A 25,245-nucleotide genomic window follows, 5' to 3' on the forward strand; every position below is an offset into this window, starting at 1 on the left:
ACAGTATAGTATTCATGTGTTTTAGAGTAGAAGCGCTTCAGTTCACTGTACAGAAACAAGAATAATTATAGATTCACTGAGCTTTTCTGGAATTTAACTTATCTTTCTGTACGGCGTTTTAACCACTGCACAGTTACAGCATGCAGACATGTTTCCATCAGATTAGCAAAAACATATTCCTCCATTTACACACAAAAGTCAAATTTCACACCGAGCTGATAAAAAGTAGTTTTTAAGTCTGACAAGCAACTTAAAATTACAAGAATGTCACTTTGGGCTGGATTCAAATCACCAGAAGACCAGCAAGTTTGCAGTAACTGTGGCTGTAATTATTACTGGGGTGGTGGTGAAACATTACCCACATGCACACTCTGGATGGGATTAAAATCACTGACCAGAGCAGGTTATTTTGAAGTCACCTCACTGAATGGGGCTCAAGAATCCAGCCACGCCTGCAGCTCTGTGAGACTGTATTTAGGCACAATGGTGCCTTAAGCTAAATGCTAATGTCTGCTTGTTTACATGCTCACAATGACAATAACATGGTGACATTTATCTAATATAATGTTTACCATCTTAGTTTAGCATGTTAGCATGCTAACATTTACTATTTTGTACTATACACAAAAACTGCGCTAAAAACACCTTCATGTTGCTGCTCGATGGACAATCAGGGGATCCACAAAGTCAGCAGGATTCATCCTGTGGGGAACATGAATGTCTGTAAAAATAACAATCCATCCAACAGCTGTTGAGATACTTCAGTCTACACCAAACTGATGGACTGATCTACTATCAGACTGACATCCTGCTAGCACAGCTAAACACACAAACACAAAAGCGACGGTATGCTGTTTCATCTGTGTGACTGATGCACCGTATTTGCAGTGTGACATATGTATATTGGTACCTGAATTGTCTCCAGTTTATTAATATTTTAAAACAAAGTTGCAACCAGACAAACCACAGTGTCTGTGTGTATATGGATCCTGGAGGGACATATTAATCTGCTGTGAGGCAGTGAGTGGAAATGTAATATGCCTGTGTCGATTTGGAGGAACACGGCAGTCTTGTACAGATAACTGTCTCTGTCTCGGGCTGGCAGTGTCACCGCCACTGGGGGGTTTCTGTCACCTCCGATTTTCCACATACCGCCATTCTGTATGCATGTACTTGTGAGCAACAGAGTGATTAACATTTAAGGGGTTGATTAAAATTTTTGATTCAAATGACTGTATCTCAGCAATGGGAGGGGAACAGGAAGCAGATGTCAGATCTTACAAACATGAACCTCTCTCTCTCTCTCTCTCTCTCTCTCTCTCATCTCACATCAAGACAAGTCTCCCTCCAGTGAGGGTGAAGTTAAAGTGAGAGAGGGTCAGAGACGATCAAAGACATTTTATTACTTGAATTTTAGCTGTTTTGCTCCCAATTTTCCACATTTTGTGGTAATAAAACTGTGCAAAAAAAGGAGGAGGGGCATTTGTTTCACATTAAACCAAGTGAGGAAACTGTAAAATTATGAATGAACGTGAGCAAGTCAACACGCTTTTAAGAAACTGACACACTTGAAATAATATGACAATGAAAATATGGTCCTCTGCAGTCCTGCCATCATTATTCACCTCAGTACAGCGTATTATACATGAGTCATAACTCAAACAAGGTCTTTTTTGCTGTCTTTCCCTGTTTCCCTCGTAGTCAGAGTGCATTAGTATGCAAGCCACTGAGAGCTAAATGTTTTTATATTATGAATATGTCACAAAATGATTCTAACGCAGCATGCTTTCTCTTTCGGTGGATTTCCTTATCTGCTGGAGTCTGAGGGTTTTATTCCTGCCAGGGAGAGCAACAGGCAGAGGGATGCTGAACGAATTCAATATACTGGAGATCCTGTATGTTGATATTATCTGTCAGGTATTATTCCTTTAACACGGGAAACCCATGTGAACTCCAAATAAGCAGCTCATTGCCTTGAAACATAAAACTTATAACAGCACCTGTCTGATTAAATCTCTCAATTTTGGTTACAAGCCTTAAAATTTCAGTGGCATGAGTAGATTAGATAAGGCATGAAATCTGCAGTCGGCAGCAACAAACACTGCAGACTGCTGCCAATCGATTCGTGTTGCTATGTTGTTCGTGTTTGGACGATGTGCTCAGTTCTAAAAATACTTCAATGCATATTTCATGGTTGCCATTACTGCAAATAAAATCTCTAACTCCTAGTTTATCAAAGGGGCTCATTCAATTAACAACAGAGCTGAATGCATGCATATACATTAGCGTGCGTGTCTCTGCTGTAAATAATACAGCTGACAGTTTGATACTCACACAGATGCTATGAAAGGTTTCAGAGTGTGGCTTTCACATGTGAATTTAAATTTGAAACTGACAAGAGTATGGATTTTCTGGCCCCTCTCCCATCAAATTTATGCTCATCTCTGACTAAGATCTAAGACATCTCCCAGCTCACGGAGAAGACTTGCTGACATCCCTGACATACTACGCGGTCCCTGCTGTTTCGGATTGACGGTGGCGCACTGTGACGGAGGGTGCAAACTAATACTTGCCAGTCAGCCAGGCTGGATAGCAGGTGACAAGTGATTGCACGGTTGATGGAGGTAATTTTGCACAGATAGGGGGTGGACGGAGGGGGGTTATGGTAAATAACAGAACACAAATGCTTTGGGATTGATAAACACTGTATGGCAGTGCTCCATTATCCCTGTGAAAGGCAGCAGAAGAAGAGGCCACTTTGAATCAATGAATGAAAATGAAAACTACTGCAGTGAAGCTTCACAGAGGAAGACATGTACAGGAATATCTTTGCAAAAAACCTTTAAAGATAGATTGTTTTCATATTATGGGATCAAACAGTTCAGGTGGATAATCTTCCCATTAAAAGAACAGTCTAACACTTTGATTTTTGTGTTGAAAGTTTGATTAGAAGATGCATACCTCAGCCAGCAGCTGTTTAGCTTAGCTTAGCACAAAGACTGCAAACAACTGGACACAGCTAGCCTGGCTCTGTCCAATGGCAACAAAACCTGCCTACAAGCACCTCTGATTCCAGCCTTTATTCTGCTGGCTCCAACTAGACTAAATATTGAAAAGACAGATACCAAACTTCTCATTTCACTTTTGACAAGAAAGCAAATATTTTCCAAAATAACCCCTTTAATGGGAAGTTCATACACCAATGGTACGTAAAATAATGCTCTGCTGTCTGTAGACGTTTTTGCAAAGATACTTCTAGAAGGACACAATATCCACCAGACTTAAAAACCTGTGAAACATCTTCTTTCTACTTCCTTTTTCTGCACCTTAAACTAACACCTCTTGTAAATTAGTGAGCTTTTAGAGGTACTGGTAGGCAGCGTTTATTGTTTGAACAAAGCCAGGCTAGCTGTTTGCCGTCAATATGCTAAGCTAAGCTAACCACCTGCTGGTATCAATCTTCTCATCTCAAGTCTTACCAAGAAAGTGAATAAAGGTCAAACTATTCCTTTAGAAGGCAACACTAAGTGTAATCATTCCCTCTCACAGGGTGTTTTAGCTTTAAATATGGATTGAAGGGGTCGAACAGTTTATGGCTCCTGAAAACAAATCATGGGTATTAAAACACAGAGCAGAAGACAGAAAAGGAGAAAGGCCAAGTGCATTTCAATAAACATCTGAGTAGTGTTTCCTGGGAATGGTAAGCGAGAAAATGTCATTTGGCCCTGGTGGATTCCTGTTTGGCTTCTGACATTTTGGTAGGCATTTGAGTTCCCGTGTGGGGGAGCCATTTTCAAATCTGATTTCTGAAGCAAATACAAAAGACAGTTATTATAGTTCTGGATTTTTCCATTAGTTTTTATTTGTATTGCATTGAAATTTTTTGTTTTCTATTCATTTTTGGTTTCATTCAGTTCATTTTTTATGTATTTGTCAGGGTCAAGACTGATGAAGTTCAGAACAGGTATTACAATACAATCTGTGGAAGAAATGAAGAGAAATACTACACTGTAGCTCACTGAGTGAATTTAGACAATCATCCTCGCACTGATGGAGCTAGCTCATGCCAAAGCACTTATTATCTCCAAGCTGCACTCTTCATCTCAAGTCTCAAAGCATCAATCTAGTCCTCTGCCAACTGAGAGCATCTCCGATTATTTAACTGACATCTCAAAAAGACCGCCTTCAAATCATCAGACCCGAGAGAGGGAGGCAGAGAGTCACACCAGCAGAGCGACGGCCTCAGGATGGAAGGAGAGAAAACAAGGGAGGAAAATAATATGTAAACGGTCGTGAAAGAATGACAGGAACATGGAGAGAAAATAGCTGTACGATGATGTCCTTGTGACATTAATAAATGACAGAATTTTTTTTCCAAGCCTCAGCGGCTGACTCTGTCGCCTCCTATTTAATGCCTGTTCACTGAGGAGGTGGCTTTAGAATATGTCAGTCCTGGAGGTCACCTATAGAGCCTGTATGAGTGGAGTGGGAGAGATACTGCACTAAAAACCAGAGGCCTCATTTATAAAGCGGCCAATTTTGATCTTAAGGAGATAAGCAGAAAACCACGTGGAAGAAGATATTTATGTAGTATGAAGTATGAAGTAGTATAAGTATGAAGTGGAAATGACCTTACCTGTAAGGAAAGGCCAGACTTGTTAAGGGTGATTTCTCTGCTGGTTGTAAGGTAGTACAGTAGTCCTGTTGCCTTAATGCTGCATTAATGTGTGAATATTCCTTTTTCCTTTTGTACTTTAAGGTCAGACCATTTCTTTTCAGCCCCACCTCGTCCACTACAAACCACTGTTTAGTCCACTGAATGATGCCATGGCTAGTCCTCATTTGTGCTCGCGCTATGTGAGGAGAAATCACAAGACAGGTGCTGTCAATTTAAGTTGATTTGAGATCTATAGATCACAGGTGTGCGAGTTACAAATGGGATTCTTAGCACCTGTTTATGTTTTATGTTTAGCATCTTTCATAAATCAAACAGAAGCACACCATTGGAAATGATCTCAAGACTGAGTACAAGCATAAATCTAAGAGCATTTTTAGAAATGAGGCCCCTGCTGAAGAGGACAGGAAGTGAGAAAGAGAGATAAGTGGAAGGAGGAAGCACATCGACTCGTTCAACAGGCCGGCTCAGGTACTGCAGCAAAGATAACAGTTACCATAGTAATTGTGCTGGAGAGATGGCTGGGGTCTGGCTCAGGGTTTTGCAGAATGAGTCAGCATTTGTGGCACGAGGAAGACATCTTGTGGTCATCTTGAAACTTGCAGGACTCTCTTCACCCTGTTGATGGGAGCCTGGACCAGTGGTGGAGGGTATTTACTCAAGTACTGTACTTGGGTACAAATTTGAGGTACTACTGTTTTTTACTTCACATCCGTTTATCTGACAGCTTGAGTTACTTTACAAATCAAGATTTTTGCACACACAAAGAGCTTAAAATATATGCTGTGTTATAAATTAACCGACCCAACAGTATATACAAGGACAGCTGAAACATTAGTTGATTGACAGAATATTCATTATCAATTGTTTTGTTTTGTTTAGTCATTTTTCTTGCAAAAACATTTCATGGCTTCTCAAATGTCATGACTTGCTGCCTTTCTTTTTAATTATTCAGATTGATTTTAAATATATAATTTTGAGGATGAAGCGTTGGTTGAAGAAAAACAAGCTTTGTGAAAATGTCATTTTGGGTTCTTTGTAATTGTGAAGACTTCTCTCACTATTTTCAGGATTTTTACAAACCAAACAATCGATCCATGGAGAAAATAATCATATCTTAAATCTACTAATATAAAACATAGAAGTATAAACATTTTCAGCATTACTTTAAATACTTTGATTATACTTACACACATTTACTTAAGTTCCATTTTGAAGGCAGCTGGTTAAGTAAGAGGCTTTAAGAAGACTCTTTAACCTCTTATGCAAAAGACAACTTCCTCACTTGCTGCTCTGAAATGTATCAGTATCACCTCAAAGCACTGAGGTTTGCAGCTCATTAAAAGTCAAGAGAAATTCCTTTTATTTCACTTCTCCAAACATTAGTCCACATTTAGATCTGCAAACCATCCGCATGTCTAATCCACTCAGCAGCCTTGAGCTTAACCAGACAACCAGCTGAGTCTTTCCCAGAGAGCAAAGCTGAATAAGTTTCTCCAACACTCAAAAAAACTTGACAGGCCTTGAAGCAAGCTCAATGACTGGCACGCACATGAGAGGGAAAGAGGATAAACATGTGAGCAGGGGGGGATTCATTCAGGGTTTCTGATCAAAGTGGGAACTCTGGGCCGAGACACACTCGTACATTTACATTCAAGGACTGAAAGGTAGGGGAAACAGTCAATTCCTTAGGAAAGATAATAAACCCACAGCAGCTCCACTGGAGCTGGCCAAGGACCAGTTTGTCTGGTTTTCGTGTTTGTCAAGCAGAAATGTGAATAACTGTTAATACTCTATTAAACAAGGTAAGATGGCAGTTGGGCGCATTTATTTTTTTTAGATTTGACATGTAAAAACCTGCAATCCCTTAAAGGTCCACACTGTGTATTTTGCATGTTTATACCATTTTCTACAAATTGAGTAAACGATATAAAACCGCTGGTATGGTCCTTTAAAATGTTGACACTGACTGTCACTGAAGCTGAACAGAGAGCTGACAGTTTCTATTAACAGTCCAAAGCTTAAAATCAGGTGGAAACACCAAACTACTGTTTGTTTCTATAGATTTAAAGGCATTAATTGACATTGACTAAGTCTGATTTATGGCAAATTTGTGTAATATTATATCAGATTTCCTTACAGACTGATACTGAAGTTACAAAATTGCACAGCTTTACAGTCAATAAGAAGAGATAGAAACTGATTCAACCAGTGTCCTGACTTAAGAGAATAACGGTAGTTTTATATAAATAGACTGGCCCTCCTTTACTGCATGTCTATCCATTATTAATGATATCAAATAATCAGAGAGGCTTGGTCTCATTGGTGAAAGCTGGAAGACCATTTATCAAGCTTAAGAGCTCCTTGATTTTGAACCAACACACTTGTATTTCTTGCAAAGGAACTGAGACTTGACATTAGCCCCGGCTAATCCACTTTCCCAAATTGAATTATAAGGGCTACACATCAGTCAGCAGGATTTAAAGTATCTGAAAACCAAAGCAACATGATGTCTTAAGAGTGAAAGATGATTTAATTCAGACGCTGACCTACGTGGATGTTTCTCATATTTCAAATTGTTTTTAATGAGAGATATCAAGAGGTATCAGTCCAATCCTCTACGGCCTTCCAGTCTTAGTGGCTTCTTTCTTTTCACAGTCGCTCACACATAAATTAATCCTTCAGCTCGGTGTGTGTGAAGACTTTCTCAGACCTCTGGATTTTTCTTTGGTCTCCTCCTGCGTTTCCCTGAGCTCTCGCCACTGCTCTGGCTGCTGCACCTCTTTTTCTTTATTTCTTCTTCTGGGACAAAATCAGCGTTGCTGTCGTGTTTTGGTCTTCTTCTTGCTCTCCCTGTGCTCTTCCTTGCCTCCTCCTTCTCCTCTTCCTCTTCCTCCGAGTGAATGGATGCATCACTTCCTGATTGCTCGTCCTCACTTTCCTCATTGCTGAAACCTGTTCTCTTTAACTTCTGTGCCTTTGATTTCGCAGTCTTCGTGTTTGATCGCTGGCCTTTTCCCACCCTTGCCAGAACCAAACCGCCTGCTGCCTTCCTCTTCGGCCTTCCTATCGGTCGACCTGTGCTCCTCTTTTTACTTTTTGCCGTATCTGTTCTCTCCTTCATCACCTCCACCTCTGTGTCCTCTACATTGTTAAACTCAGAGTCTGTGCTCTTCTTATTCCCATTGCTCTTGGCATCAGCGGCGGCGCTCGCCCTTTCCTTTCTCTTCCCTTTCTTCCGTTCCCGTCCAGCGCTCGATGTGTGGTAACGGTGGACGTGACTCTTCAAGCTCACGTTGTGATTGAAGCTGCGGTCACAATGCTGGCACTTATAAGGCCTCTCCCCCGTGTGCAGACGCATGTGGGACTTCAGGTGGCTCCCCTGGTTGAAGCCACGTTGACACACTGAGCACTTGTACGGTTTCAATCCCGTGTGCACGACAGAGTGTCTCCGAAGATGATGCACGTCCTTAAATTCGATCCCACAGACTCCACATTTGAACTCCTTCGGGGCTCTGTGATTTGCCAGGTGAATGCTGCGTTCTTTACTGGTTGCAAATGTCTCTGGACAGTCGGGGCACTTGTAGGGGTCTCTGCTGTCTTGATGGGCCTGCTCGTGTTTGCGTTTGTCCACCCTCGTTTTGAAGGTAACGTGGCAGTATTTGCAAGGGTGCTCATAGGTTTCATCGTGGATTTTACTGTGCATTTTTAGAGACATCTCGGTGACACACCTTTTCCCGCAAATGTTGCAGAAATAGGGCTTGATTTTGTGCTCGCACGTGTGAGGCTTCAGAATATCGAAAAAACGTCCACACTCCGTGCAGAGCTCATTAATTTTGAGGCCACCCGGCAAGTCAAAATCTTCCTCCTCTTCGTCTTCATCTTCCGTCTCCTCTTCAGACTCCTTTGTGAGCTCTTCAGATAGCAAAAAATCCTCAGTCGGATGCCATTCTCCATCTGAACTCACGCCACCGTCATCACCTTCCTCGCCTTCATCTGAAGGATCACTGTCTTCATCACTGAATGTAACAATCTCAGAGAAAACTCTGCTGCTGGGGTCGTCGTCTGTGGGCACTTCCTGTTAACAATACAATGACAATAGCATGAACAGAGCTTTCCATCTTGACACAGCACAGAATATTTTGGCCAAATAACCAAAAATAAGGAGTCAGCAGAAGAAACATTTAATATTCTAATTAAACTGAGTTACTTATGAGCACTGCAGTATAAAGTGGGTTCCATGGTAGTTATATGTGGGGCAGACGGTTCAAGTCCTACCTGTTGGGTCTTTGAAGTTCCTCCTGAGTTTTGGAACTCATCTGTTGGGATGCTGGCATTGACCTGGCTTTTCCACTCGTACCTGTACTCACACTGAAGGCACCGCTGGTTGAAGAAGATGAGCGCCCCATACGTGACCTTCTCCACCTGAAGTTTACAGCCGCATGACGGGCACTTGCGGCGGAACAACTGGAGGAGGCAGCTTTCATTCACAACAAACTTTCCTCTCATCCGTAGAAGTGCAGCTCTACAAATCGATTAAAGAGAAGATTTAAACTTTATGTTAAATGCAAAGAAAGTACACAGACATGTTGCGGACACCTGACTCACTTTTCCTTGTTCAAACCAGTCATGACGTTTTGTGGCGCCCGGTCAGATCCAGAGGCAACATTTGAAACATCAGGCGAATATGACACTGAGACCCCACTTGACTCAGGACTTGCTTGGGAACCTACAAAATAAAGCTCAGTATTCACATGCAAGGAAACAGTTAAATAGATATTCCCCCCTTTATTTTCAATACAAAGTTTCTTACCTGTTGATCTTTCAGACGAGGATGTTGGACTATTACATGTGTTCAGGTCATCACACTGATAAGCAATATGTGTGATCTGCACTGGCTCCTGCACAAATGACAGAAGCTTGTAATTAAACAAAAGCTACACACAGTACACTAAAACTGTATAAGCACAGTTATGACTCTTAAGGGGTCTTAACTGTGTGCCTCTGACGAAATTAAGTGAACTATATGGAACAAATATATATCTACAGCTTTAACATCTTAAACACTTGTTTAGCAAGACTTTTATGGTGGAAAGCAAAAACTCACAAGTGCTTTAATTTGATAAACACCTAATCAATGAAAAAGGGGGTTCTGATCCTGACCTGGTGTCTTATCATCGATCATTGATATATTTATCTACGAAGATTAACAACCACTGAGAGCAACTTTAGTAAATAAAGTGTGCTGCTTGGAATAAAGCGTGATTTGTTTGACATTAAGGATGGACTGTCCGGATGAACACAGTAACAGCTGTTAATGTGTCACAGCTGTCAAAGCGGACTCACCACACACTGTGGGCTGTCCAGAGGCTGCTCCGGCTCTGACTTGATGCACACTGAAGGGACCACAGTGGGCTTCAGCTGGACCACGCCTGTCACGTCTGAGAAACAGTCGTCGGTGAAGTGTTCGCTGCAGATGGTGATATCAGTCCAGGACGATTCTTTGAGCCGTTGGCTGTTGACTTCGAACAGAAACTGGACCCACTCCAGCCTCCTCTCCGGATCCTCTGGTAACTTGAACCGGTGCGCACTGCGACGCCACGAATCACATACGAGGACGGAGCACATCCTGAATTTAAGTCGAGTCCTTCCAGCTTTAACAGCGTCCTGACGGCGTTAAAGTTTAATGTTCGGGAAACCTCCTGGGTCGACTGCTTTCCAGTGCCAGCTGCGAGCAGCTAACGGTTAGCCATGTTTGCTAGTGGCTGTTGTGATAACGGAATGGGCGGGGTTCTACGGCCGGGTTCGCGTGGTTTACAATCAGGCGTGTCCCGGCTTTAGGTTCAGTGTATGAAATCACTCTTTTAGGGTCATTACTCACTTAGAAATTGAACACAAAGGTAGCCGACGTCCAGGGACGCCATTTCCTACAGACAGCACTGGTAATCTGAAGTACTTTCAACTGAAACAAACTCAAAACTTGTCAGGTAACAAAAAACCCGGAACAATAACGTTACCTAGCAGCATTGTGCACGTGGTGGAGGTACCTCACTAATATGTAGTCAGATGTGTACTAATACTGATATGTAGTCCTGCGAAGGTTTAATAATACAATTTAATAATAATAAATCAGCTTGTGCGTAATACTGACGATCAATGACATTGCAGGTCCAAGAGCTCACCGGTAGATGGTGCTGTTGAGCCTAGCAAGTAAGTACACTAAAGCACGAATTATACATGTATAGAAAATAAACACTTCTAGGTATTTACCCATGCAGATAGTTTTGTTTTTAACTGTCCAGGTTTTGAGAAATCCATCTCAGACTTTTCTGCCTCCACCTCACTGGAGATTAATGTAACTTGAGCTACATGTTGATCCTGGCTGACTTTCATTTAGTTGCCTCAATGTCAGGGTCCTGGTATTGTGCATGCTGGCCATCCATCACACTGTCATGTCTTACCGGGACACTTGAACAGAGCCATTATTAATGCAACACCTGTGCTTTTCCTACTGCAACATCCTTCAGTCGAGTGTTTGAAATGTTACACCCTATCTTAACAGCTTATTAGCTACTTTATGTTTCACGCTGTGGGATTTGGAACAAAGTGTGCGCATACAAAAGCAATTAGTTAATGAGATGACCTGACTGTAGACACACAGTAGAAGTGACTTAACGGCACTAAGAGATGTGGCTCCTTTCACCACGTACCACATCTAATGTCTATACACAGTAGATAACAGAATTATGGAATTACTGAACGTTTACAACGCAAAGGAAAACAGGGACTACGCAGTTTAATTCTACCCAGTTTGATCCCATGGTGGTCACATCGGTTAGCAGGAGGCTAGAAATCAAAGGGACATTATGTCTTAACAACAAAAAGCTAAGAAATCGGAAAACACTCCAGCCTAACTGTGCATGTGCAATATCAAATATATCATGGAAATCAGTCCAATTCTGTATGACGCTCTTAAATGCATTTCTCTTAATTAAAGGATTTTTAAGTGTCTTCCACGACTTGATTCTTTCCTGGTCCTCCCAGGCGCTTCCCTGAGCCCTTCCCACCGCTCTGGCTGCTGCACCTCTTTTTCTTTGAGTTTTCTTGAGAGTCACGCTCAGACTTCTTTGCCCTTCTTCTTGATCTGCTTGCACTCGATGTCACTTCCTCACTCCCTTCCTGTTCCCCCTCTGCAGAGTCAAAGGATATGTCACTTTCTGGCGGCTCGTCCTCGCTCTGTTCATCGCTGCGACGTGTTCTCTTTAACTTCCGCCCCTTCGCTCTGGCTGTCTTAGTGTTTGAACGCTGGCCCTGCATTCCCCCTCCCCCAGCCAAGCTGTCTATTGCATTTCTCTTCGGCCTTCCTATGGGTCTACCTGTGCTCCTCCTTTTACTTTTTGGCATATTTGTCCTCTCCTTCTGCGCCTTCTCTCCTTTATCATGTTCTTCCACACTGCCAAGCCTTGAGCCTTTCTTGTTCCCATTCTCCACAGCGTCAACCCTGTCGCTTGCAGTTTTGTTTTTCTTACCCTGCTTCTGTTCGCAGCCAGAAACCGCTGTGTGGTAACGCTGGACGTGACTCTTCAAGCTCACGTTGTGATTGAAGCATTTATCACAATGCTGACACTTATAAGGCCTCTCCCCCGTGTGCAGACGCATGTGGGACTTCAGGTGGCTCGCCTGGTTGAAGCCACGTTCGCACACTGAACACTTAAATGGCTTCGCCCCTGTGTGCACAGCCAAGTGTCTCTGGAGAGAAAGGGGACGGTAAAATTCAATCCCACAGATGTCACACTTTAGCTGTCGGGGGCCTCTGTGGTCCTCCAGGTGGACGCTGCGGTCCTTATTTGTGGCAAACGTCTCTGAACAGTCGGGACATTTGTAGGGCTTTCCTTCAGTGAGGTGGGTCTGCTCATGTGTGCGTTTGTCCACCTTTGTTTTGAACGTAACGTGGCAGTATTTGCACCGATGCTCGTAGTTCTCATCGTGGACTCTGCTGTGACAATTTAGGGCGACCTCGCTAACACATCGCTTGCCACAAATGTTGCAAGAATAGGGTTTAACTTTGTGCTCACACGTGTGAGACCTCAGTCCATTGAAGAACTTTCCACACTCTGTGCAGAGCTGACTGTGTTTGAAGGCGAGCGGAGGGTAATCGTAGCTTTCATTCTCACTTTCGCTTTCACTTTCACTTTCCTCATCAGATTCATCATTCAGAAGCTCGTGCTCCAGCGAAGCGTCGCTCTTCGGATTCCAGTCCTCGTCTGAATCCGTGCCGCCTTCGTTGCCTGATTCCTCGGTTTCGTCTGTGGCATCACTCTCCTCATTGATGAGAGCAGGTGTTGACACAGTCTGTGAAAGATAAAATGGTAAGAACGTATGATTCCATTAAAAGGGGGATAAACTATGAAGCTAGCAGTGGATCTGTCGTGGTGTGTCTGACTACCTGTTTGATCTCTGGAGTTACATCTGAGCCTTCATCTGATGGGACACTGGCATTGACTTGGCTTTTCCACTGGTGTCTGTACTCACACTGAAGGCACCGTTGGTTCAAGATGATCAGCACCCCGTAAGTGACCTTCTCCACCTTCACCTTAGAACCACATAGCGGACACTTGCTGTTAAACAACTGGAGGAGTTGATTTTCATTCACGACATACTTCCCTTTCATCTGTAGAAGTGCAGCTCTAAAAAAAAAATGTAAACAGAAAATTGTGAGATACAGGTTTAAAAAGCTGGCCTTGTGTGGTAAAAGCGCTGATACCAAAGATGACCTTACTTTTCTCTGATCACATCGATGTTCACGATTTTTTGAAGCATCTGAGCATAATCACACACGAAAGCATCTGAAGTGTCACTCTGCTCTGGGCTTTCTTGGGCAGCTGCAAAAGAAATTTTAAGTTCCCACGAAGAGAAAACATTTGCATTACTACCCACTCCATTTTAACAAACCCGTAACGATGTGATGTTTCTTACCCGGTGAAGTTAGTCCTGATTCTTCAGAACAGGAGGATGGACTATCATTTGGTCCAAATTGATCACACGGAGAAGAAACTTCTGTGATTTCAAAGGTCTCCTACACAAAGAAACATTAAAGAACAAAAGCTCGGATGGCTCAATAGGCCTGTAAATGTGAGCAGTGGGTCATCACATTCCTCCAGTTATGTTATTATCGCTTCACCAAAGATGTGGAAAATGCTCATTGTACAGTATCAACAGTACCACAGCGCTGGGTCAATAAAGACATACCTGACACCTGTCAGCACAAGCAACTTTTCAGCGGTCGCAATAAAAATCTTTCGATGTGAATCACTTTTATATATTGTACTCTTCATCTTGCACATAGCACTCCTGTTATGACTCTTAATGCGTGTTTCTGATGATGTAAATGATTTTCTAGTTGTTACAGGTGTTAAAATCGTTCATATTCAATTCTTATTTAAGAGATCAATGCTGTGGAGGGGGAAAGACTTGAGAAATCATGATGATCATGATGGTTTAACTCTGATTTTGTCTTAATACCAAACCTATTAAGACAAAAAATGTGTCTCCCTATAATTAAATAAATACTTCTGGACACATTTGCTGCACTTGACAATTCTATTTGTACTATGGCTCTGGCCTATTTTTAATGATTTGCTTAATGTAAATTCAATAAAAATTGTGGTAGACTTCCGTCCACTCAACCCGGTTAGTGTGGCAAAACAAACCAACCCTGACGAAAACATGGTGTCCACAGTACCGTGTAGCGTTCGCCTCATATGCAGTGTTGGTGGGACGGGGTTGTGTCTTTCTAGAACCGGAGAATTAAGCTGTCGAAGCAAAATAACCACGTTTTCTGGCCTCACCTGGTCTGGCTCAGGTTTGTCTGGCTCAGGTTCGTCGGGCTCAGGGTCGTCTGTCTCTGATTTGAGACACAGTGATGGGACAGCGCTGGACGTCAGCTGGACCGTGCCGGTCCGAGTCACGTCTACAAAGCAACTATGGGTGAAGTGTTCGCTGCAAATGGTGATATCAGTCCAGGACGACTCCTTCAGTCTTTGAACATTGACTTCGAGCAGGAACTGGACCCACTCCAGCCTCCTCTCCGGATCCTCCGGTAACTTGAACCGCTGCGCAGTGCGACGCCACGAATCACATCCGACGACGGAGCACATCCTGGATTAAGTCTGGTCCACTTTTGCAAGTGGGAGGACAGACTTGTAGTTAATGTGTACAGAAACAGGAGGACAGACAGTCTTAGTGTCCCAAACACACGGGGTAACAGCTAACGACTAGCTTATTCTAGAACGGCAGTGGCGGGCAGCCGAATGGGCGTGGTTTCATGCTAAGGTCCGCGTGGTTTGGTATCAGGCGTGTCCCGGCTGTTTACACGACGACTATAAAGGCCCATAAAACGCGATTTATCTAATAATAGACCTCTGAGTCAGCTGCTAAACGACTTCTATGTGGGACAGTCTCAGTACAACTCCTAAGATAATATGGCAACTGTTCATAATGAGGTATGTGAAGAGGAAAAATATATTACTGTTTAATTCTAAAACGTAATCTAGCTACATGCAATCCTGTGAACACTGCAAACCAAATTCAATTAGGAGTAGGAGTGGGAGCCCAGTAGTAGTAGTAGTAGTAGTAGTAGTAGTAGTAATAATAATAATATGTCAAGAGGCCTTTCCCAAACGTCCCTGTAATGCTGTTCTCTGAACAGTCTACAGTGACGTCCCTGTGGCCCCGTGTTGTGGGTTCAATGAGGACCTTCAGAGGATGTGCTGGGGACATGTTTTTGCTTGTTTGTTTATTTGTTTGTTGGGTACAGAGTGAGATAATGTGCTTGGAAAAAGCAAACTAACCGTTTTAAGGTTTTTACAATATAAAGCCACCTGTCTACCCCCACAGCTTCATTCTTCAACGTTACCTGGTTTTCATTGAACTCCAGAAGCAGATGAAACGTTTTTCAACCCTGTTGCCACAAAAATGTTAAATTACACACACACACCATCCCAAAAGATGACCTGACCTGTTAGATGTAAAGAACAAGTAAATAAACCTCCTTTCTCAGCAGAATGTGTGATTAACGTTCAAGCAGTTTACAGATAAATCATCATTACATACTGCATTATTATTAGCAATAAAGTATTGGACAATACTTAATATCAGCTGTGTTTAATATGCTTTTATCCAGTTTGATCCTATAGTATACACATCAGGTACAAGATCCAAAAGTATGAAATAAAGCAACAGCTTCTCTTGACAGTAAAAGGCAGCAACATCTGACCGTGGTCCTGGCCGAGGTGCAAACGTTTTATCTGTGCTATTATGCAGTTTTCTAGGAACTAAGTCCACTTCTGTATGAACGTCCACTGTATATGGCTCCTTCCTTTTCACAATCATTCAAACCAAAAAACTTCTTTAGCTCTTATATTAGGAATCTTCACACCACTAGATTTTTCCTCGGTTTTCCTTTGCGCTTCCCGAAACTCTTGCCACTGTTCTGGCTGCTGCACCTCTTTTTCTTTCTTTCTTCTGGGTCAAAATCAGAGTCACTGTCCGAAACCTTTCCCCTTCCTCTTGATCTGCTTGCGCTCGATGTCACCTCCTCGCTCCTCTCCTCTTCCTCCCCTGCTGAATCGAAGGACGTGTCGCTGTCACTCAGCTCACTGCATTGTGCTCTCTTCAGCTTCTGCCTTAACAGTTTTTTTCCAGTCTCGGTCTTTGAACACTGGCCTTCCACTTGAACCGCCAGAACCAAATTCCCGGGTTCATTTCTCTTCGGCCTTCCTATTGGTCGACCTGTGCTCCTCTTTTTATTTTTTGGCATGCCTGCTGTCTCCTTCTGCACCTCCTCTTCTGTGTCTTGTTCTTCTTCTCCATTGTCCAAGTCAGAGTTTGTGCTTTTCTTGCTCTCATTCCCCTCAGCATCACCAGTGTCACTTTCCCTTTTGTTTATCTTTTCTTTTTTCTGTTCGCAGCCAGAAACCGATGTGTGGTAACGCTGGACGTGACTCTTCAAGCTCACGTTGTGATTGAAGCATTTGTCACAATGCTGGCACTTATAAGGCCTCTCCCCCGTGTGCAGACGCATGTGGGACTTCAGGTGGCTCGCCTGGTTGAAGCCACGTTCGCACACCGAACACTTAAACGGCCTCACTCCTGTGTGCACAGCCAAGTGTCTCTGGAGAGAAAGTGGCGTGACGAACTGAATCCCACAGATGTCGCACTTTAACTTCCGGGGGCCTCTGTGGTCCTCCAGGTGGACGCTGCGGTCCTTATTTGTGGCAAACGTCTCTGAACAGTCGGGACATTTGTAGGGCTTTCCTTCAGTGAGGTGGGTCTGCTCGTGGCTGTGTTTGTCCACCTTTGTTTTGAACGTAACGTGGCAGTATTTGCACCGATGCTCGTAGTTCTCATTGTGAACTCTGCTGTGACAATTTAGGGCGACCTCGCTGACACATCGCTTGCCACAAATGTTGCAAGAATAGGGTTTAACTTTGTGCTCACACGTGTGAGACCTCTGTTTACTGAAAAACATCCCACACTCTGTGCAGAGCTGACTGTGTTTGGGGGCAAGCGAAGGATAATCGTATCTTTCTTCCTCTTCATTTTTGGTTGTGTCATCTGTTTCCTTTTCAAGCCCTCTAGCCAGCAAAAAATGCTTCGCTGGCTTCCAGTCCTCGTCTGAGTCCATGTCACCCTGATCACCTGATTCCTCTGTTTCATCCATGGTATCACTTTCGTCATCAATAACGGCGACTATTTCAGGGACCCCTGTGGTACTGCCATGGGTGTCATCTGTTGTCGATGCCTGTAATACAGTGAAAAGATATGGATAAAATCAAAAAGATGTTTGAATCTGTACAGCAGACTTTTAAATTGTACAACTAAAAAAACAAAACTAAAAAGAAGGTGCAAGCAGAGGACATATAATTTATGATTCTGAATAAGCAGGTGATAAAACCCCCAACTGAATGCAAAAAGTATTCATTGCAAGTATTAAAAAAAAAAAGTATAGCAAGGGAATGCAAAACTCCCACCTGCTGCATCTCTGGCGTCACATCTGAGCCTCCTGTCAGGTGTTGATCTTCATCTGATGGGACACTGGCATTGACTTGGCTTTTCCACTGGTTTCTGTACTCACACTGAAGGCACTGTTGATTCAAGATAATCAGCAACCCATCGGTGACCTTCTCCACCGTGACCTTAGAACCACACAACGGACACTTGCAGCTAAACAACTGGAGGAGGCGTTTTTCGTTCACAACATACTTCCCCTTCATCTGTAGAAGTGCAGCTCTAAAAAACAATTTCAACATGAAGACACCAACCTGATGTAAAGAGTAGATAAGGAAGCCCAAATGTGAAGCAAAGAGTTAAGAAGAAAACGTACTTTTCTCGGATCAGATCAATGTTCACATTCCTTGGATGCATCTGGCCGTATACTGACATGAACACATCTGGAGCATCAGTCGAGACTCCTCTTGGGACTGGGCTTCCACAGGCTGCGATGAATTAGGTTTAAGGTATATGAGAGAAAATTCTTCACTTCACATCATTTATAATAACAGGTAAACTTCTGTACCTGTTGAAGAAAGTGTTGATTCTTCAGAGAGAGAGAGTTCACCCTGATAAGTAGCTTCTGTGGTTTCCATCGGCTCCTACACGAAGTAACAAAGAAGAAAAAGCTTGTAGTTAGCCAAAAGCAACATACCATACATTAAAAAAAACTGCTTGGACTATGTCAAAGTCCCCATTATGTTTAGATTTTATATGAAAACGTAGAGAAGCTTTGTGTGAGTGCGCTGACTGGTCAATGTGTACGCTTCACACTCATTAGTATGTAAATGTGGACAGCGGGACATCGCAGTATTCCTGTGGGACTACTGTCAATAAATCAATAAATTCATATAAACAGCTGTCAGTAAATGCAACATCTAAGAGGAGGGTACGACGTTTGTCTCTGTTCGTGTCTGCGCACACTCACCACACACTGTGGCCTCTCCAGATGTGGCTCAGGCTCGTCTGCCTCTGACTGGACGCACAGTGATGGGACGGCGCTGGGCTTTAACGTTAGCTGGACCTTGCCAGTCACGCCTGAGTGGCTCGGCGTCAGGTTTTCAAAACAGTCATCTTTAAAGTGTTCGCTGCAGATTGTGATGTCCGTCCAGGACGACTCTTTGAAACGCTGCTTATTGGCTGCAGCGAGAAACTGGACCCACTCCAGCCTCCTCTCCGGGTCCTCCGGTAACTTGAACCGTTGCGCAGTGCGACGCCGCGAATAACATCCGACGACTGAGCACATCCTGGACTTAACTTCAGTCCCTCCACCTCCTAAACTGGTGGGACCGCGTTTCTGGTTCTCATGAAGAGTAGAAAACGGACGGGTTTAACTCATTTCCACCTAAACAACAGCATTAAGCTAATACAGCTAGAATACTGCCAGATGTTGCTGCGGCTCTTCTTCTATTCATGTTATTGCGACAGACTAGACGCAGGAAAGGCATGTTGCTGCCCCCACAGGTTATTTGTGGAACTCCATAGAATGAGTTGGATCCTGTACTTACAGAGTGCAGCGCGGTGGAGAAAATTACAGCTGTTGTTGGTTCACGTCGTTCCGCCATCAGTATTGATTTAAATGAATCATCTCTAACTTCTGACAGCTCTGCTTGCATGAGTTCTCTCTCTGCGGTTTTCTATCCGGGTGCTTATCAACTAGTGCCATCCCATGTTTCAATGCACAGTGATCCAGCCGAGTTCAGTGTTGGCTAGACAGGTGCAACAACTCAGATTGCAAACAGGTACTGTAGACATCCTCTACACCCCTGTCAGTCCATGCACCAAACCCTGTAACTCCCTCACCTGTTTGTGGTCTGTTTGCACTGTTCCTCCACTGCCTGTATGCTTTATTTAAAGCACATATAGCAAAGTTTCACACACAATGCCACATTGTCTATGCATGATTTTCCTGACCAGCTGACTTGGGACCATGTTGGCCTGCCATCATTTCATACCACAGTCTGTTTTTCTTTAAAATCCTCCCTCACAGCTCCATCTCTATCTTGTGTTCTGCTTCCCCAAACTGCACTATGTGCATTATAATCTTCAGCCCATGTTAGTAACTCAACTTTCTCCATTACACCTTCCAGCTTCTCTTCCTCCAGTCGTAGTCTGGAGTTGGTTAACTGCAGAGATATTTCCCTGCTCTGACTACACTTAAACAACCACACATTCAAACTTGGTGTTAATCTCTTCTTTTTTCTATATTGCAAACCTTTGTTAAGAAATGTGGCACACCCTCCCCCAGCTCTGTTTGCTCTGTCTGCCCTTAAGCATTCATACCATGGAATTACAGAGTCTAACCGTGGCCTAAGCCAAGTCTCCTGTACACATATCAAATCCGGTTTCTCAACAAATGCGTCAACAGACGTTTTCAATTGTGGCTACTAGAGTCCTAGCACAAACTAAAACATACTCCCCATCTGATTCGACCTTGCTCTGGCTGCTGGCTACCTCTTGACTTCCAGCTATTCTTGGATACATATACAGTGCTTCTGCAATTACCTCCTGTATAACATCTGAATCATTCTTCGTCAATTCCTGTAATTCTCTGAATGGCCTCAGAAAAAATGCAGGAAATGTCTTCTTTTGATCAGGAATGAGTCATTTGGTGCTGCTGAATGCAAGGATTGCTGTCTCTCAGGCCCTCCTACCTGGCCATTGTTGCTTACTTCTTCAATTCTTTTCAGTTCATCTGCATATGAAAGCAAACTCTCATTCCTGACCTTCTGTGCTACTTCAGCCAGTATGGCATCCTAGAAATGCTGCCACATGGTTTCCCCTACAATTGCAATATTTAAATACCCATTACACTCTTTAATAGCATGATCTTTACCACATTTCCTACATCCTTTATGTACTTCTGTTATGTGGCCGAATCCCTGACCTTAATAGCATCTTAAGGGTGGTCTTTCATACTGCTTTATTCAGAAACACACACTTTGTGTTTTGGGATGTGTGTTCGACCAGATGCAGTGTGAGTCAGCACTTTTTTCTTTTTTTTTTGTTAGCTCTGTGGGTTCAAAGTCTCTAGTTGCTCTAATGTCATCGAGTCTAATAGCAGTTTGTTGACTCCATCGACACACTTGAAAACACATCAATTCTGTGGCTGTTACTGACAAGAAAATATGAGAAACAAACCAGCATTTAGTTCCATCAAAGTTTCAAAATAGACTGAAAATGGCCATGCAGATGTGTGCAGGTATGGAAAGTTTCCAGCAGGTGGCACTGTTTCATTTCAGAAGTTTTCTATCATGACTGCTGTGAGTTGACAGTGCTAACTGAAAACCACATTTCAGTCTGGATGTTAAACACTGACGGGTAGGATTTCTTTTGTCTGCTTTTGTTAATTTTCATATTACCCCCAAACTGTGGAATCTGGAAGCATATACATATGTGAAAGCCTTAGTCAGGGAATTCCCACTGAGGTCTCATTTGTAAGAGAGACCTGAGCGCCTGGCAAATAATGGAAAATACTGAAGAACAATAGTATCAATTAAAATATAAAACATAATCTGAAAGACAGCATGGAGTGAAAAAGTAATAAATAACAAAATGAGTAAAACATTGAGATTTAAAACTGCATTGGCCATAAATTGTTCTATATTGTAGCTATTAAAGTACTATATCAGGATAGTGTGGGGGTAAAGTTTCCCAGTCTTCACACTGCGTTGGCTTTGACTTACCACCTAACACCAGAAGCAGTTGTAGCCTACATTTTCCTGCTCTGTTGTCAAGTTCCTCACTCATACATTCCCAAAACATGACCTGTGTGTGTGTGTGTGTGTGCATGCATGCGTGCGTGCGTGCATGCGTGCGTGCATGTGTGCGTGCATGTGTGTGTGTGTGTGTGTGTGTGCGTGCGTGTGTGTGTGCGTGTGTGTGTGTGTGTGTGTGTGTGTGTGTGTGTGTGTGTGTGCGCGTGTGCGTGTGTGTGTGTGTGTGTGTGTGTGTGTTAACAGATCTAATCCCCAAGTCAAAGAACACATGTTTTCCAGGGGGTGGAGCACATACTGTAGCTACAGTGCATGCCTCATGTTTTGCGTCTCAGAGGATCTGTAAGTGTAAATAATCCTCACTGAAATCTGTCTGTTAACTATTTAATGCCTGTGAGGCCATTTGTCAGGAATGAAAGACATGCCCGTATACTGACACATTATGCATCTGTCCAGTGATAACATGTTTAAATATTTTGGTGCAGATGATTTTCAACAGATTAACAACTTGTTAAGAATCCCAAAATGCATAATTAGCATATGAGAGTGCCAAGAGAAGGAAAATCACATGGCCTCATTTCAAAGTCCCCTTAATTTAAAAAAAAAAGAAGCATTTTTGTGTACACCTCCTGGAATCAGTATCACCCCTCCTTTGTTTGGAAAATCACTAGACATCCAGGCCATATGGAAGCCTGTATAACATCTTATAATACAGACTTTTCACTTAAGTCCGCAGCAGTGACGTGTGGCAGAAATATGGGCCCGGGGTCATCCCTGTGGCTTTTAACGTACGGCCCCTGAGCGAACAGGAATGCCATTCACAACGGCAGCCTTTGCAGCAGGTGGTGAGAAGTTACTCTCCAGTGTCCCTCTGGCCATAACACATGCATTACCAATGTCCAGAAACATGCTAGGCTTCGATGACAAGAGGAAGACATGATGGAGAGCTTTGTGGATTTACTTACTTTCCCGCTGGGTGTTTTGCTGGTTATCTGACAAGTTATTCCATGTGTCCATTCATCAGTGCTGCATATATCTTCCCCCGAGGAGGTCAGTCAGTCAGTCTCTCACCACACTCAACATTCATTTGTGTTTGTTTGTATGTGTGCAGATGCTTGTGACATGTACACAGCAGCTATTACTTGTGCACGTTGTTTTGACAGAAATCTAAATTATAGTTTTTCTTTCCTAATGAGTGCTTTAGCAGCATAAAGGCCGTATATCATATCATCATGGGTCGAAGGCAATCCACATTCCAACAACCTCTTTACTCTCTGGCTTTGATAATCATCATCCACCATCAGCATATTTGCTGAATGTGCTGAAACTTCAAAAGCTGATGCTTTGTAGGAATGTGCTGTTAAACAGTAAACATTAGGATGGGCCAATAAACCTGGCAGTGCACACAAACACACAGTGTGAGAAGATAATTTCCACGGTTTACACAGCAACAAACCCATTCCTTTCATGGTGATTGCGGTCGATACGAAGTTCCCATGTGACTGAACCCGATAGAAGAGAGAAAATTGCTCCAAAAAGTGTAGAAAATGTAATTTTCTTGGATGTTTCAGCACAATGGAATTCGACCCCTGACTCCCATTTACATTCTCCTTCATCGTGTCAATTCTGGGAAAGAGAGAGAGTCGCAGTCGAAACATGTCAGCTGCCTCTCACATTCGCGGAGGAATGTTGGCGAGTCCTCACAATGTTGTCAGTCAGTGCGCCAGATAAGAGCTCTCAGTTCATAAATAAGATTGATGGCATCGCATACCACCAGTTCCTGCTCTGTGTTTTCCCATACATGCTTCTCTGTCAAAAGCATCCGCACTATGTCACCAGCTCATATCCTCCCTGCCCAAGTCCAGGCATGCTGAGGTGTTTTAACATATTCCCCATCCAGTTATCAAACCACGCTACAGCAGGATATGTTCTGTGGTACCTTTGCTTGCTCAGATGGGAATAATAATGGGCAAATGATTCAAAGCTGGCAGACATAATCGACCATAAATAATTTGTTGAGGGTAAAGGTTGATGGATAACTTTCAAAGATTGTGTATTGGCCCCACAAAGCCACTTAATTACATTAAATCGGAAGCCTTTAGAATATGTTGGAAATGTAAAAAAACAAAAAAAAAAAAGAAAGAAAGAAAGAAACTTTCGCTTGACAGAGGGACCAGAAAACACCTCATAAAGTACACTGTCAGACATTGCGTACACCAACATCTACAGACCATAACATTGCTAATAAAGTGAATATGAATGTGCAGAAGTGTGCGAGATTTTCTCCTTTTCTTCTCTCTACTTTCATATATTTGATATGTTTTATTATGTGAATACAGTAGAAAAGCACCCTCATACTTGGACCAGTGACACTTCAACCCAACGCAGGTCCTTTTGTCTGAGGGTGAGTTGGTTTGACACACCTCCAATAAAAGTCTAAAGAGCTCAAATTCCAGTGTGCAGGTACTCTTCAGGTGGTTACGTGGTTCTAGCCCATCTTTAATTATGTCTCAACAGTAATAATAACAAAATTGTGATGTAGCGTCTGCAGAGATGCTCGCTGTTTGGTTTCCTCACTCCACAGAGATTCAGAGCCGAATCAAATCAGCACCCCTGGAGCAGGTGAGATTCAGTGTCTTGCTCAAGGACAGCATTAAGTTTTAGCCTTAACTTTGCTCAGTAAAGTCCAGGATATGATTGTTGTACCACTGACAAAGCATGATATGTTGTATTGTACCTCTTCCAAGAAGGTAACCTTTATGATGGGTTTATAGGTTGTAATTAATTACATAGTAAATGATTAATAAACCATGCACTAATCCTTTATCAATTATTAGCATTGAGAATACCAAATTTGTGGTTGCCACATTGTGAAAAACACCTTGTTTTCTGTTTAGTAGTAATGCTGTTGTTCACGTTGATAATTAATTGATCAATTATCATGTTAATAATGTTAAAAAGTTATTAATAGAGGAGTTTAATATCAAGAATTCACTTGTTTGTCTACAGAGATAGTAAATAAATGCATTTTGGAGCAGATCATTTGGGGTCAGTTGAGTTTCACTACCTGGCAACCCAAACTTTGTTGCTGTTCATACCTCCTAAGTGTATCTATGAAGAATTAGTAAATTGTTTAACCTACAGCAGATCATTGCAAATTACAGCCCCTTTATAAAGGATCCCTTATTAGAAAGTATTTATTGTATAAATATATTCAATGCCATCAATTAACCAAAACAACCAGGATGGTTGGAAACATTTGGTGAATAATAAAGTGAATGACGTTTATTGTGACATGGTTTTATTTCAACAAACCAAACCTAATGTTTAACCCAGCTCCCGTCTCTTTGTTTTACATTCCACACACATGTTGCACTGCAGGATGACTGGTGAATCATGTGAGTGGACACTGATGACACCATAACGCTCATTGTCCTTCTGCATTGTGATGTCTCATTGTCAGTGCTTCTCAACCGCCCCAAACTGGTACAAGTCGATATCTGTGGCTCTGTTGTGTGTGTGTGTGGCATGTGTGTTCATGCCAGTGTGTGTGTGTGTGTGTGTGTGAGAGAGAGAGAGAGAGAGAGAGAGAGAGAGAGAGAGAGAGAGAGAGAGAGAAAGCTCTATCCTGAAACAGACACCACATTACAGAGCTCTCCATTCGCTCATCTTCCTATCGAATGGCATGTCCTGAAATAGTAGATAAACATCTCTGGGTGTGCGTTAAATCGGAGGCAGTAAAATTATTGAAGAACGCGGCACATGGTAGCAAAGGTGGATGGCAGCACGCAGGAATTTCAAATG

The 25,245-nt window shown here is 42.8% G+C and overlaps 3 protein-coding genes across 3 annotated transcripts; all 3 read right to left on the reverse strand.

Moving 5' to 3' along the window:
* Positions 1–6,014: 6,014 nt before the first annotated feature.
* Positions 6,015–11,172, reverse strand: LOC143329160 (uncharacterized). The gene is made up of 5 exons (XM_076744928.1): positions 10,022–11,172; positions 9,489–9,576; positions 9,284–9,404; positions 8,954–9,200; positions 6,015–8,753 (listed from the first exon to the last, which is right to left on the reverse strand). The coding sequence occupies exons 1-5, from the start codon at positions 10,301–10,303 to the stop codon at positions 7,383–7,385; spliced, it is 2,109 nt and encodes a 702-aa protein (XP_076601043.1). The 5' UTR covers positions 10,304–11,172; the 3' UTR covers positions 6,015–7,382.
* A 284-nt stretch (positions 11,173–11,456) lies between these two features.
* On the reverse strand, positions 11,457–14,983 carry LOC143329161 (uncharacterized). The gene is made up of 5 exons (XM_076744930.1): positions 14,524–14,983; positions 13,652–13,751; positions 13,455–13,557; positions 13,122–13,362; positions 11,457–13,027 (listed from the first exon to the last, which is right to left on the reverse strand). Exons 1-5 carry the CDS (start codon positions 14,830–14,832, stop codon positions 11,678–11,680), a joined length of 2,103 nt encoding a protein of 700 aa, XP_076601045.1. The 5' UTR covers positions 14,833–14,983; the 3' UTR covers positions 11,457–11,677.
* A 1,030-nt stretch (positions 14,984–16,013) lies between these two features.
* LOC143329159 (uncharacterized) lies at positions 16,014–19,146 on the reverse strand. The gene is made up of 5 exons (XM_076744927.1): positions 18,654–19,146; positions 18,252–18,327; positions 18,060–18,171; positions 17,707–17,965; positions 16,014–17,477 (listed from the first exon to the last, which is right to left on the reverse strand). The coding sequence occupies exons 1-5, from the start codon at positions 18,969–18,971 to the stop codon at positions 16,107–16,109; spliced, it is 2,136 nt and encodes a 711-aa protein (XP_076601042.1). The 5' UTR covers positions 18,972–19,146; the 3' UTR covers positions 16,014–16,106.
* Positions 19,147–25,245: the final 6,099 nt, after the last annotated feature.

The sequence above is a fragment of the Chaetodon auriga genome, chromosome 12 (assembly GCF_051107435.1).
Source record: "Chaetodon auriga isolate fChaAug3 chromosome 12, fChaAug3.hap1, whole genome shotgun sequence".
Lineage (NCBI taxonomy): Eukaryota > Metazoa > Chordata > Actinopteri > Chaetodontiformes > Chaetodontidae > Chaetodon > Chaetodon auriga.